Consider the following 14,416-nt stretch of genomic DNA (forward strand, 5'->3'; position numbering starts at 1 on the left):
GCAACACATGGCGTGGCGGACGGGAAATAAACGACTCCGCATTCCGGGTTTGGGTGGCTGACCACTTGCTTGTGCTTTACCTTTAGGGAACTGCCTGAACCATCCCTATTGTAGGAAGTCCCTCGAGTCTTTGGTAAGCATACAAGGCCTTCTGAAACCCATTCGTCATTGAGAAGTTCATCATCGCTCTCGTCGGCTGGAGGGTTGGGCCTGAGGGCGGCCGTATGATCTTACGAGATATTGCCACTTCCTCATCGCTCGGGAATACGGTCAGGAGCAGAGACACCGTCCATGCCTCGAGGCAAGGAGTGAGTACGAGGTGCGAGATACTTGTAGGCATATACTGTACATCGCAGGAGGGTAGACTGGTGGGTGCCGGTGGCGGGGTATTTGTATCACGAGCAGCCAAAAAACCTGCCTAACGATGACATCAATGGGCTGATTGGGTCGGTGACCGAGGATGGCAACAGGTCATCTGAGAAGGTGGAAATGCGCAAATGGTTACATATGTACCTACCTGTACAAGTAGGTGTGATTCCAACGGCCTTCCAATGCCATTTCCACATGTCAATGTAAACAATCCACAAGGTTAACGATGATCAGGGATGTTTGAGTTGAAATGCTTGGGATTATCAAGCTTCGAGCTTCAAATGAGTCAAGACTCTTTTCGTGCAAAGGGTCACGTTCAATGCACAGTCAAGCGACCGCATTCCCCACAGGACCACAGAAAACACTGGAGAGGGTTCGAGGTTGTTTCTAATGGGGAGAATGGGGCAAGGATATGTAGTGATACTTGTACTTGTATGGCGCTCGAACTGAGGGAAAACCATGTCAGTCAGTGGCACCCATCAAGGCTTGGCCCCCTTCTCTCTGTGGAGTCCATTTGGGTGCGCCCATTAATTATTATTTCGCCCCCCCTCCAGAACCAAAGCCGAACAATCCCGCCTTCTTATGCCTCGTACGTCATGCTTGAATGTGCATGGACCAGTGTGGCCAGTCAGTGTCATGCTCGTGTCAAAACACCGCAGGCTCTCGTCACAAAGTAAGTGTGTCACTGTGGACCGGCCGCTCTCCCGCCAGCCCATGACGAGGCCGCTTTACTACAGCATTACACAGTGTCGAACCCTTTACCAGGAATTAACTGTGGCTCTCGGATCAAGACTGGACCAATCTGGACCATCTCACTGACAAGCACCAGGCTGACCTAAACCAAATACTTTATTCCTGTTCGCGAACGATGCCCCCCACCTTGCCATTCGAGGGACTTGTAGGCGGATCAGCCGGGCCCGGTCTTTAGCACCCTTCGGCCTCAAGACCTCTTCCGAATGCACGAAGCTGCTTTGCCCGAGCGAGTAAAAAACCATCCCTACGTACGACTCGTCTGAGGAAGATGGAGGGAAAGAGGGGGTTGGCCAAGGCTGATCGTGTCGGTGACTGTTGCTTATGTGGATTGGTAACCAGCCCTTAAGTCGCTTTTAATCACTCGTCCGGCCTCCCATCTCAAGCCTCTTATTACCAGATTTCTGACTTCCCAAGATCTTGTCCCTTTGTACTCGTTATATCTTCGATCAAACACAGTACATCTGCCTTGGCAAAGCTCGCAAGACTCAGAACAAGCATCGACCGATAACAAGGAGAAGAATACTCCAACATCAAGTATTGGAGCACGTGCCTCTCATAGAAGCCTGTCACACCACCATATTTTCACATATCAGCCATGGCACCAGTAATATGGGGACTCGACTTGAAAGACATTCATTGGAAGAAGTTTGGGAGCGACTATATGTGGAAGAATAAGGACTATCATATGAGACGGACCAAATTTATCATCTATCAGCTCGCCATGATATGCATGGTTGTATCCGAATCAATAGGCACCGCCGCCTTGACTGGTAAGCATCTTCAACTCTCTCACCTTGGGCGACGGCATTTCTGACATCATGGGTGCTAGACTATGTGAAGCAACAGTCGAGGATTGAGAGTTTACACTCCTCAGCATCCGTTCACAACGACGACTTCGTCGGCATCGCCTCATACAATATCTTTTGCGGTATCGCCGTCGCCACCGTCTTTGGCGCCGGGTTCTTCTTCGATCTCTTCTTCCCCGAGCGCTTTGAACCCAAGAACATTCGATGGGCTTGGAGACTCAGTGCAGTCTTCGTGACGTTGTGCACGATTGCCGATGCCCTCGCCTTCACGGTCATCGTGGCAACCGGCAACTCGTGGATTTCGGCCGACTCACAAGATGCGGAAGAGATTGCTCGCGAGAGGATCAATCCTCCGTTGGTCTACCGACACAATGGTAGAGCCATCGCCTCTACCGTGTTCCTGTGGCTTGGCCTATGTGCAACAGTAGCTAGGTGAGTGGCTTGGAGACTTTCTGTGAGAAGAAGACCCTAACAGATGGCAGTTGCATCATCATGTGGCTCTACTACCAGCATCTCGACACCTATGGTCCAAAGTCCCACACGGCTCGCATGCGGGATGAGGTGGACAAGACCATCTTGATTAATGAGCGTGCTCGTACTGGCATGAGCTCCCGAGAGCAAATGGCTTTCACCTCAAAGTATGCACTTGTGAATCCAAGCTAGGCAAAGAGACCCAATTCTAACATCCTCGGCAGCCCATACAAGCCTTGAACGCATTGTTCTTCCCATACATGGATGGAAGAGCACAATCTCAACTACCTGAGTCGGTTTCGGACAGATCTCTCCGATCCTTCCCACGACTGAAGTATGGACAATGTCCACAAATTTTTGGAGGTGCCCCCTTCGTAAAGGGCGACAGTTATCGAGGCCCTACGGCGTCGAAAAAGATGTAACACTGTTTTCTATGTGGTGTCGACACACGACTATGTCGAGCGTTTAACAAATATGATGGCTTTATGTGTGGAAGCGAGATCCTGGAGAGACGCATATTGATCGGCGGTAAAGAGGATTCAATACCCAAGAAGGCTTGCTTGGGCGGGGTGGAAAACTTGACTTACGGAAGCATCGGAACGTCCGGGAAGAGGACCACGGTGGAGTTTTGGTGATCAACTGACTACAAGTAGCGTGTTGAGCGTTCTTCCGACTGAGCACGTGCCCCATGTAAATTTATAACTGAACAGAAGCACCAGAAGCAAATAGATGCAATGATGTGACGAAGATCTTCCGGCTGTTTCCGGCCTCAGCCTTGCGCCTTGTTACCCCTCTTGTCCTGGGCAGCCTAGTGCAGCCTTGTGGAAATCACCCTATATCAGGGAACATTCATTCCTCCATGACTGACTGCTGAAGCACACTACACTCATTTTTCAAAAGATGGAATATCAGCCCAGATGCGTCGCTCGTATTCCACCCCCCACCACAATGTCTTCATACGTCGTTGCACAAAGAAGCCCAAGCCGGGCCAAGAACCAAGCCTCAACCCCGCTTCCCAACCTCCTGGAAGGTTAATATTGACTGTTCTTTTCTTTTCATATTGTTTGCAAAGGACTCTTCATCATTGTTCTGTGAAGCTAAGCCCTTGAATCAAAGAGTTGACAAATTGAGGCAGGCACAGCTCACAGCTAAGGACTTCGAGACTTGTCCTCTCATCCCATCGGATTGCAGTCCCTCCTCACCGCATTTCGCCTTGACAGTGTCTGAGATTCGACCATCATGAGCGCCGAAGCTTCTAGCACCTCAAACACGGCTCACCAAGCTATTGATTCGGCAGACTCGCCGTCGAAACCTCACAGCAACAACCATGACTCTCCCCACAGTGGCCCGGGAGGCCTCTTGACGATTCATCATGAAGGAGAATCTGGCCGAAGCGGGATCCACTTCTGGTCATTCCTCCGTATCTTATGGCGGTCATCATCCCAAGTCTCCATGGCTGTCAATATTCTGTGGCCTTTTGTCCCGTTTGCCATAATCCTCCACTATCTGCCCGGGCACCACTCGACCACGCTCGAGAAATGGATCTTCGCGGCGAGCTATATCGGCATGGTCCCTGCGGCGAACCTCTTGGGGTTCGCGGGTCAAGAGCTTGCACGGAAAATGCCTAAAGTTGCGGGAATCTTGATTGAGACTGCGTTAGGGAGTATCGTGGAGATTGTGCTGTTCATCATCCTGATCGCCAAACATAAGAACCCTGAAGGGTCTGGCGACGACAGCTCCGCAGAAGAGGGCAACCTCATACCCGTCATCCAGGCCGCGATTCTTGGCTCTATTCTGACCAACCTGCTCCTCTGTCTGGGTCTGTGCTTCTTCTTTGGCGGCATTCGTCGACAGACACAGACCTTCCACGCCGTCGTCTCCGAGGTGGGATCTGGCCTGTTGCTTGTCGCCGGCTTTGGTCTCCTCATTCCGAGTGCATTCTACTCTGCTCTGAAAGGCGAGACGCGTCCGCACAGTGGTTTCACAGAACACAAGCTACAATACGACGTGTTGAAGATGAGCCAAGCCACGAGTATTATCCTCATGATCGCTTTCGCCGTCTACATCGTATTCAATGCGCGGAGCCAACACAGCATCTTCGATGAGATTCTCGAGGCAGACGAGATCAACGACGAGGACCGGACCCACGACCTGGCCAAAGAAAAACTGACATTTACCGAATGCGTCGTCGCTATAATCGTGTCTCTGACGTTGATCACGCTCCTGGCCGTCTTTCTCGTGGAGCAGATCGAAACCGTCGTGCACTCTGGTGTGCCTGATCAATTCCTCGGCCTCATCCTCCTTCCACTGGTCGAAAAGGCGGCTGAGCATCTGACTGCGGTCGACGAGGCATGGGACGGCCAGATGAATTTCGCCCTGTACCACTGCCTCGGGCCGAGTATCCAGACGGCACTGTTCAACGGGCCACTAGTGGTCATTGTGGGCTGGGCCCTGGGGAAACCCATGGACCTCAACTTTGAGATCTTTATGATTGTCCTGCTCGTGCTGTCGATTTTGGTAGTTGGCAATTTCCTCAGGGATAAAGAAAGCAATTATCTCGAGGGCACTCTGTTGGTGGTAAGTTCTCGCTCCGTGACCTTGCCTAGTGGCTCTTTAGGTCGGCTCGGAAGATTTCTCATGCTGATTATGATGTTATTGGATAGATTGTGTATATCATCATCGCCATTGCGGCGTGGTACTATCCAGATCCGAACGTGGCGACCTCCAACGAATTCGACGGTGCTTGGTCTGCCTCTGCCTTTCCGCCTACAGCAACCTCGATGGTTCCTTTGCAGTTCAAAACGCAGGGGACGGTGTTTGATGGAGTTCTCTCCCACTAAGGACTGGGCCACTATCTGTGAGAACGACTTCGTCAATGAAAACTAGCCATGACGTGTCACGCCGTTTCTGCACCGGCTGCAATACTCGAAATGCGATTGCGCAGATACCATTCGAGAACGACCCTGCCTAATGACCGACACTCTACCGAGTACTCAACAGTGTAAATGGGTCCTACTGAACGATTCACCCTCTCAGAAGCAAACATCGATGTCATAACCTGAAAATACGTTTTCCCTACTTTGTTAAGTCTGATGAAGCCTTTGACATCTCCATTCCAACCTGGTTCTGCAAGTCCTTCGCTATCAAATACTCTGCCTTCTTCGTTCACAGTTAGGCGCTTTAATGCCCGCTCTTCTCCTTCCGATTATATCACACCTGTCTCTCGTCAGCCTCACCCCGTGGCTCCTGTGCATTCTCGTGCAAATGGGTATCGGTGCCTAGATAAGCTCTGGTGCTCTGAAGGACTCTTTGTCGGATTTGTTCGAGACGCATTGCCTCCGGGAGGCTTTCTGGCATATGTCGATCAACTGAAAGATTCGGTGGCATGGTCACATTTGGCATGGGATGCTGCTGGTCTTGGCCTTCGCTGAGGTTCTCCGGCATGGATACTCCTCGAATCTCTCGATGAATTTCGGCCATGCTCTTTCCACCAGAAAAGCTGCGACGCGAACTCTCTCCACTTATCTCCGACCTCACAGTATTGGGTGACGCTCTTGCAGAGACAACATCCTCAGGCCATACGCAGCTGCGCTGGTGTTTGAGGCACCTGCCACACACAGGTTTCACGCCGTCGCAGCTCTTGCCGGACGCAGCACACAGCGTGCATGGCGACTCGTTCGCAGTGCGTTTGCCCCTCGGCTGGGAACGACGGTGCGGGAAAGTTGCGGTGTTGCGGTCACGGGCTGGAGTATGGTTAGCTTCCCAGCATCGTGAATCGGAAGGTCATGGTTACTTTGTCCAGTCGATCGTCTTTCATGCCGGCTATGTTCCTTACCCTGGCGACGAAGAGAGCCCGAGAGAGGTGTCGTCACATCATCTGCCCTGTTCAAGATTGGCATTGTGCACGATCTTGGTTGCGCTGTGTCAGAAACAGCAGTGGCAAAGGTCGAAGGATTACTTCGATGCTTGAGGTTGCCCACTCTCAATCGCTCTGATGCAAGGCAGCTGTGGGTCTTGGTATCTGGCAAAACGCTACTCGGTTGGACATTCAAGGACAAACGTCTCAAGTCCTGTGAGGTTGAGTGACAAATAAATAGGTTGGACCATCGTACACTACAAAGGGGTCCAGGATGCTTTATGTAGGTGCGACTCTGGGATGCCAACTCATAGATTCTCTATGTCGTGGTTTCAAGGATTTGCCTTTTCGGTCTCTATCCTGCCTCGCGATAGTTCTGAACCATGCCAAGAAAAATGTCATCTACCCCAGACTAAATACCGTGGTCAGACCGCACTATCCTACCTCTATAGTATTCTAAGATACTTTTCTACTACTCTTTCTAGGGATTATTATTAAGTATTACTATCATTATAGAGCTCATGGGCTCGTGATTGTATCTAGAGAATAAAATCTACAGTTTCATACCTAAAACTTTGAGTAAGAGACAAAATAACTTAGGGGTATTCTGGTCATTACTTCGCTGTGCCACTTATTTTTTTCCGCCGAATCGGTGCCTCTGAAAGGAGGTTTCGGTCATGACTGGAAGGAAATACAAGAAGAGCGGGACCCACTCCCAGTGTGACCAATAAAAGAGGAGGATATCTCTGAGGTAGCCTTAGGGCGCCAAAGATTGGCTGCCCTCGATTGGGGGCAAAGCAGTTCAGCTCTCCTGGACAGTATTCGCCATGTGGTTCGGACTTATGCACGTGCGTGGAGCCAAGTCGAACCCTGCAGCTCCGGCATCGAATTTGCGTGCCCGCACGCGTCTAGCTTCATGTGCCTGAGAGCGTCTGACATTTGGGAACAAACAGATTTCACACTCGGCGAGGAATCCCGTCAGGCAGTCAGGCTGAGACCGAGGCCGGGGTCCCGCTTTTTTGTAGGAGTTGAGACTCCTACAAAAAACAGCGGGACCAACGGCCAGTGTTGACCAATCAAGAGTGAAGACATACAAGTCTTCAAGGACGGTCAGATTCTGTTCTGCGGCGGGGAATGATTGGCTGATACTTGACTGGGTATGCGAGGGTCAAAAGTACGAGGTACTCGGTGCTCTGTCAGGCAGGCAAGTATCAGGCTTGGAGCACGAGAACATCCGTTGGTCACTTCATCTCGAAGGTCACAAAGCTTTGCTACTCCTCAGCTGGGCAGAGAAGAGGTCAGAAGGGAGCTTTGCTTGCCTGAACCTGCCAGGTGGTCAAGTTTTGGGGGTGGAAGGCCGAAGTGGCTCTTCAGCGCTTGGGACTTCAACCACTGCACTTGCGCTTGCTTCCTTCAATATGCAGTTTGAAGTTTGTGAGTGGACTCTTATATACTTTGCGGAGTATCATAGCCAAGCATCTGTGTTCCGTTTCACTTAAGCCACCCATGTCAATTCCCCTGTTGTCGTTCGAAATCGGACTCGGCCTTTCCAGAGGTGGGTGATCAAGGACGATGTCTTGAGGCGGCATATATGCCATAGACCAATGATTGGACCCTTGGATCTAGTATGAAGCCACCTTATCATCACTCCTGCGGATGGTTATCTCCCGCGCGGATGTGGCCGCTGGCTTGACCAAGATGCTAACCAAGTGTATCTTTCGATACGTGATACAGGGCTTAAAGGATTCCCAATCACTTGTTCAGGTCAATCATACAACTTGTTCTGGAAAAACCACTGTAGATCCTTCAACAGGCAGCCAGCACCAAGCACCCTCGTTATCATCCCCTTTGACCTTGTAGCGGCTGTGTCCCCAAACCGCGAATGTCCGCCGCGAGGGTGAATATCGGATATACCCTCTCTCACAACTCCTTATATTGAAAGGTGTGCATATATTCGTACAAGCCAGAGCAAGCGACTCAGACAGTACTCAGTAACGACAAGATCACAGCCTCAGTCAAGAAACAAATCACAATGTCTACCACCGTGACGACGAGTTCACAAGTGGCACCGGAGTATGAATACTTCTTCCGCGATGGGACGATGAACAATCGGCGAAAGATCCTCCGCGGCGAAGAGGCTGTCGAAACATTTGACGAGATTCCGCTGGTCGACGTCGGCCGCATCTTCAGTGACAAATACGAAGAGCGTCTGCTCGCAGCCAAGGAGATTGCCGACGTGTGCAAGACTGTTGGCTTCATGTATATCAAAAACCACGGAATACCACAAGAACTGATTGACAAGGTGTTTGAACTTTCCCGCCAGTACCACGCCCAGCCTCTTGCCGTGAAGAAGGAGCAGGACGTATACAAGTCACCGACATTGCGGGGATATGAGATTCACTACACCAAGACCCCAGATGGCGAAGCAGGTGAGATGTCTCGCCCCCCAGATCCTCCCTTCCGATGAAGTGAATATATCCAATAACGTTCTCTGCAGTCAAGAAGGGATCATTTCTCTACAGTTACGAACCCGAAAACGACCCACAGCCGCCGTCCCTGACCCCAGAACAGCGCGACCAATGCATTGGAATCCACAACCAGTGGCCGGCACAGCTCCCCGAGTTCAAGACCACACTGCTGCAATACCAAGCTGCACTGATCTCTCTCGCCCGTGCGTTGTTGCGGACATTTGCCCTGGGACTTGGTGCGGATGAAAATTATTTCGACTGGATCGTCACGGCACCTTTTGTGTCCATCATTCTGCAATATTATCCCCCCAGGGCACCCGGTTCGACAGACCTGGATGGTCTCGGTGCACACAGCGATTTTGAAAGTATGACATGTTTCAGCAACTGCTTCTCCAGCCTTTTCCTACTGTAACACTAACAATCCACAGCATTTACCATCCTGAACCAAGACATGGTAGGCGGCCTTGAAATCCTAAACAAGAACGGGATCTATGTCCCAGCACAGCCCATTCGTGGCACCTTTGTTGTCAACGTAGGAGACTTTCTGCAGAGAATCTCCAACGACACATTCGTGTCCACTGTCCACCGTGTCCGCAACGCTTCGGGGGTCGAACGCTACTCGATTCCCTTCTTCTTCAGCTTCAACATGGATGCCTCGGTTCCGGTAAGTGCATAATCCTTGCCCGGGGCTGTACATTGATGGTAAGATCACAGGTCATGCCGGCTTGTACGTCGGAGAGTAACCCGGCCAAATACGAGCCAAGGAATCTGCATGAGGTATATTTCCCAAAGTGACAAGGTGGCGAGACTTGCTAACTTACGATGACAGTACACGACCCTCAGGCGTAAACGGCAGAGGGAACAGCACGAAAAGGGCATCCACGACACTCTTGGTCAGTATTTGACGCGATCCAGTCAGGAGAGACGAGGCTGACTTGTTTAGTTGTCGAGATGTAGCGACATGGGCGGATTCGCGGTCATCGTGGTTCAATGGAAGTCCAGGGTTGACGAGTTGCGCGAGACCAGATCCAGAAGACTAGAAGGAGATTCACATATGAGGTGGTGCAGAGCTTTAGAGAGTAGCGAGATTCATGTGGCAGGGGCGTCAGTAGAACAAGGTCGGCCATCGAACCCGGGTCTCGACGGATGAAATACTTCAAAGCCGAAATACCCACCTCCAAGAAGCTCAAAGACCAACTTACGGCGAGATATCAGTCCCCATCATACATTCACAACTACCAAGTGCCTATGCAGATAGAAACCCTGTCAACGAGATCAACAGCAGAGATAGGTGACATGTGTGAAATCAATTGACCACAAAAACAACAAGACGCTCCAAATTTCGTCCGTTTGTGACTCAGCAATTCCCTGTGCTTTGTACAATGTGTCCTCGGTATCGTACAAGTAGGTAAGAGAACCCACCGGCCCTCCCCAAGGGATTCAGCGATTCGACATTGAACGGCACGGGTGTCAAGTACCGATTGGCCACTCTGTTAGCCACCCTGTTGAGTGTCTAGGCGCCAACGGCCTACTCCGCGCTGTAACGCAGATCACCTCTACCATGAGAATATCGTTGATCAGTCAAACGAGATGAGGAGAGAAAGGCCGTAGCGAAAGTCGACGGATATGTGGCCGATTGATACAATTATCTATCTTACCTACCTACCCATATATTGAGTGACTGCAGACGGATCAACATACGGACGGTATATTGAGGACACGAGCGGCCTTGTTTTGATTACTACCTCGTACCTCGTACGTTCTCAAAACTTGGTCGGTATCAGATTCTCCTTCGTGGTGAACTGAATGTTTAGGGTTTGATCACAGGTCTACTCGGTACAACACTTCGTCTCTGCTGTACAGCAGATAGCAAAAAAGGTGAAGAGCGAAACTCAGGATGCACCTCGCCAGAGTCCTCTCGGTCATTCCCCTCTTGGCCACCTCCTTCGCACAGAACAGCGCGGATGGCTTCCTAGAGCAGGCTGTCAAGTTGATGGAGGAGAGTCCGTTGTTGGACACGCACATTGATCTGCCGCAGATTATCAGGAGTTTGAGTAAGTGGATTTAATTCCTCATTGAGGTTTCATTCAAGTCTTCTTGTCGTCGCTGTTGTTGCTCTGAGAAGCTCTGCTCTCTGACGACAGCCGTACTGACCTACCTGCCTACTTTGCAGATCGACGTCCACTAGATGCCATCCCCAAACTCAACGGCTCGTTCCCAGGCCACGTCGACATCCCCCGCATGCGGCAGGGCCGACTCGGCGGAGCGTTCTGGACGGTGTGGGCGCCGTGCTACGACGTGACAGAGGAAGACCCCGGGAGCGACTTCAACACGCCGACGAACCACCTGCGCGACGCGATGGAGATGCTCGACATCATCCAGAACATGATCGCCCGACACCCGGCAGACCTGCAGTACGCGCGGTCGACGGCCGAGGTGTGGGACGCGTTCCGCGCCGGCAAGATCGCCTCGCTCATCGGCATGGAGGGCACCCACGTGCTGGGCAACTCGCTCGGCGCGCTGCGCATCTTTGCCCAGCTGGGCGTCCGCTACTTGACCCTGACGCACACGTGCCACAGCGCGTTCGCGTCGTCGGCCGGCCCGGGCACGCCCATCGACCCGGTCCACGAGGGCAATGCCCTGACGCCGCTGGGCGAGGAGCTCGTGCGCGAACTGAACCGCGTGGGCATCCTGGTCGACCTGGCGCACACGTCGGACGCGACCATGAGACAAGTGATCGCCCTGTCCGAGGCGCCGGTGGTGTGGACGCACGCGGGCGCCCGCGCCCTGTGGGACCACCCGCGCAACGTCCCCGACGACATCCTGCGCCTGATCGGCGACGGACCGGGACAGAAGGACGGGGTGATCCAGTCCATCTTCTTCCCGCCGTTCATCGGGCCGAACCCGGGCGCCAACGTCTCCCGCGTCGCCGACCACATTGAACACATCGCCGGCATCGTCGGGAGGAACCGCGTGGGAATCGCCTCCGACTTTGACGGCATGTACATCTCGGTCGACGGCCTAGAAGACGCCAGCAAGTACCCCAACATCGTAAGTCCCCTCACTCCCCTTTTCGAAGTAATTACTCTCAACATCTACTTACACACATACGTGGCAAACAGGTCGCGGAGCTTCTCTCCCGAGCTGGACGCCCGAGGAGATGAAGGGTGTCATGGGCGGGAATCTGATGCGGATCATGGACAAAGTGGACGAAGTCAGCGAGAAGATGCGAGATCAGTTGCCCTCTTCGGCCATTTGGGAGAAGAGGCAGGATCTGCCCTCGACGAAATGGGGGGGTGGGGGCATTCAGACGTACTGGCCGAGGGATGTCAAGGAGGCGGTGGAGAGGATGACGGTGCGGCATGATGAGTTGTGACGAGACACACGCACAGACACACGAGGAGAGGGGAGAGAGAGAGCAGACGGCAGGGAAATCACACTTGCACACACATTGGAGACAGTGTGGCCGGGGAAGGGGAAGAGAGGGAGAGAGCTGCGAAGAGACACTATCAAGGTCGTCGGTATGTATGTTCCTACTGAAACGATGGTGACAAGAACGAAGTTGCTGACAGTATCGAGTCGATCAAACGAGAAAAGGCCGGGTTAGTAGTCCGCCACGGCACTAAACAACGAGAATATGGAATAACTATGGAATATTAAGCCACAATATGGGAAAAAAAAGGGGGGGGGGACAGGGTACTGCGAATGACTACCTACATAGATACCTTACTAAATCATTCCTTCGTTGTCCTGTCAAAGGGAAATCTCGACGGCTTTCTGGTCATCTCTATCTACCATCTCCCATCTCCACCCTCGACTCATCCTTGAGCACAGCTCGACACGTCTCAGCGCATCATGTCTCTCCACTCCACACCACTGAATCCATTCCTTGATCCAATCCAACCTCACCCGAAACCACTCACTACATCCACTCACTACATCCGAATAAGTGTGAGAAAATTAAATCACTGAATGGCCGAAAACTTTGTCGGGACCAAGAAACTGCTGGCGACTTTGGCGTTGATGGCGCCGTCCTTTTCGCTGTTGGCCCGGGCCTCGATCCACTCGGGGTCGTTGAAGAAGGCGTCCCATTTCTGTTCGCGCTCGGCCAGCGACTCCCAAGCCAGCATGTACGTGAGGTCGTTGGCGTCGGGGCCGACGAGGGTTGTCCTGTCGACAAGAATCAGTTTCACGATGGTCAGGTACACCAGGACTATTGGGTTGATAGGGGACCAGAGCCAAAGCCGGACTATCAAGTCAGAAAAGAGGCGGAATACGTACCAGAAACCCAATTGCCTGATGCCGTGCTTCTCCCAGATCCTGAGCGTGTGGTTCTCGAACCGCGCCAGCAGGTTGGGCAACCGGCCAGGGATCGTGGTGTAGACACGGAGTTCGTAGATCATTTTTGTCCACTGTCACTTATTTCGTCTCGACAAGTAGTTATTCGATCTGTAAATGATGGTTGAAATGAGGGCTGTACCGAGGACTCAGACTCAGGGGGGCCAATTTCTTCTTTCTTCTCGAGTAGATCGATTTTGTTTAGCAAGACATATTCCGGCAACCGAGTATCAGACCAAGACCTGTCCTCACTCGCCTCCATGAACTCACGTTCGTGATATTAATACTTGCCGTCGGTACACATCCATGCGGGGTAACAAATGAGTGAGACAGAGTACGAGGGCCGCCGCACTGCCGGCCGACTGGCACAGCGCACGACGCAAGGTGCGGGGATGATGAGGACCATGTTGACCTTTTTCTTGGTTTCCCAGTACGAGAATGTCTGTGGTAGATACATGGATGGAGAATCGAGGTTTTACTCCAAGTCTTGATTCGACGTGAGGGACAGGGAGAGCACAATCCTCTGCTCCACATCGAGAAGACCCCGCTCCATGGCATTTGGGATTGGGATGTGATGTGGATAGAAAAAAAAAACACGTTGTTCAAGGTATTTGGTAGCCGAGGATCTGAAAACATGGCGCCAGCGGACGCGCGAGACAAGCTTCAACGGGTGAAGACGACGCGGGCTAGCGAGTGGAGAGATATGAATTGTTCCCACGTACCCGGGTATATGGTTTGTGTCTGGATCCTCAGTACCCCTGATCCCCTTTATCGAAGCGTTGTTGCTCTCTGGGCTGTCTTTGAGGGATTGGTCGATTTCAGCCTAATCGGTGCCCTGGTCTCCCGCAATGGGGGTTCTTGGACGCAAAGAAAACTTCGATCGGCGACTGGTTGCTGCTGTGCACCTCCCAGAGACCAAAGAGACATATTCCTATTCGAGTCAATGCTACGTGGCACGTTGGGTTACTGTTAGAGCGCGACAAGGCTGGTGATGGGGAGCAGAAGGATATTTTATCTGCCTTACGAAGACACGTTCGAACTTGCGCCGCACTTGGCCCAGCGCAGCAATGCCCTATTTGTTCGTTTGTCTCTTCGACTGTTTCTTTCCTGCAGAAGCACCATCCGTCAATGGCACACCTACTCATTGGACCTCCCTCCTTTCGCTGGCCGGCAGCATGGGGCGCCCTGACGCGCCTTGTCGATTACTTTCCCCCTCCCAAAATCTGCCTCGCTGCCAGAATTCTGCCCTCCCCACGATTCTCCCTTTTGGATTCTTGCAGATTTTGCCCTCGTCTCTTTCAGGTATTGGACGGAAAATCCGACATGTTGTGGGGGTCAAAATGGCTCAGCCTTAT

General features: G+C 52.2%; 5 protein-coding genes across 5 annotated transcripts; 4 read left to right on the forward strand and 1 right to left on the reverse strand.

The window, feature by feature from the left end:
- Window positions 1-1,717: 1,717 nt before the first annotated feature.
- On the forward strand, window positions 1,718-2,591 carry AYO20_03674 (hypothetical protein; the record flags this gene model as incomplete). Its single annotated transcript, XM_022641974.1, has 3 exons — window positions 1,718-1,892; window positions 1,952-2,360; window positions 2,411-2,591. The coding sequence occupies 3 exons, from the start codon at window positions 1,718-1,720 to the stop codon at window positions 2,589-2,591; spliced, it is 765 nt and encodes a 254-aa protein (XP_022501917.1).
- Window positions 2,592-3,638: 1,047 nt separating this feature from the next.
- AYO20_03675 (calcium/proton exchanger) lies at window positions 3,639-5,239 on the forward strand (the record flags this gene model as incomplete). Its single annotated transcript, XM_022641975.1, has 2 exons — window positions 3,639-4,976; window positions 5,063-5,239. 2 exons carry the CDS (start codon window positions 3,639-3,641, stop codon window positions 5,237-5,239), a joined length of 1,515 nt encoding a protein of 504 aa, XP_022501918.1.
- Window positions 5,240-8,287: 3,048 nt separating this feature from the next.
- On the forward strand, window positions 8,288-9,763 carry AYO20_03676 (hypothetical protein; the record flags this gene model as incomplete). The annotated part of the gene is made up of 6 exons (XM_022641976.1): window positions 8,288-8,684; window positions 8,753-9,088; window positions 9,152-9,387; window positions 9,438-9,500; window positions 9,553-9,616; window positions 9,675-9,763. 6 exons carry the CDS (start codon window positions 8,288-8,290, stop codon window positions 9,761-9,763), a joined length of 1,185 nt encoding a protein of 394 aa, XP_022501919.1.
- An 857-nt stretch (window positions 9,764-10,620) lies between these two features.
- Window positions 10,621-12,099, forward strand: AYO20_03677 (hypothetical protein; the record flags this gene model as incomplete). The annotated part of the gene is made up of 3 exons (XM_022641977.1): window positions 10,621-10,777; window positions 10,846-11,774; window positions 11,884-12,099. The coding sequence occupies 3 exons, from the start codon at window positions 10,621-10,623 to the stop codon at window positions 12,097-12,099; spliced, it is 1,302 nt and encodes a 433-aa protein (XP_022501920.1).
- A 589-nt stretch (window positions 12,100-12,688) lies between these two features.
- On the reverse strand, window positions 12,689-13,126 carry AYO20_03678 (hypothetical protein; the record flags this gene model as incomplete). The annotated part of the gene is made up of 1 exon (XM_022641978.1): window positions 12,689-13,126. The coding sequence occupies one exon, from the start codon at window positions 13,124-13,126 to the stop codon at window positions 12,689-12,691; it is 438 nt and encodes a 145-aa protein (XP_022501921.1).
- Between the last annotated feature and the right edge of the window lie 1,290 nt (window positions 13,127-14,416).

The sequence above is a fragment of the Fonsecaea nubica genome (assembly GCF_001646965.1).
Source record: "Fonsecaea nubica strain CBS 269.64 chromosome Unknown Scaff18, whole genome shotgun sequence".
In the NCBI taxonomy this organism is placed as follows: domain Eukaryota; kingdom Fungi; phylum Ascomycota; class Eurotiomycetes; order Chaetothyriales; family Herpotrichiellaceae; genus Fonsecaea; species Fonsecaea nubica.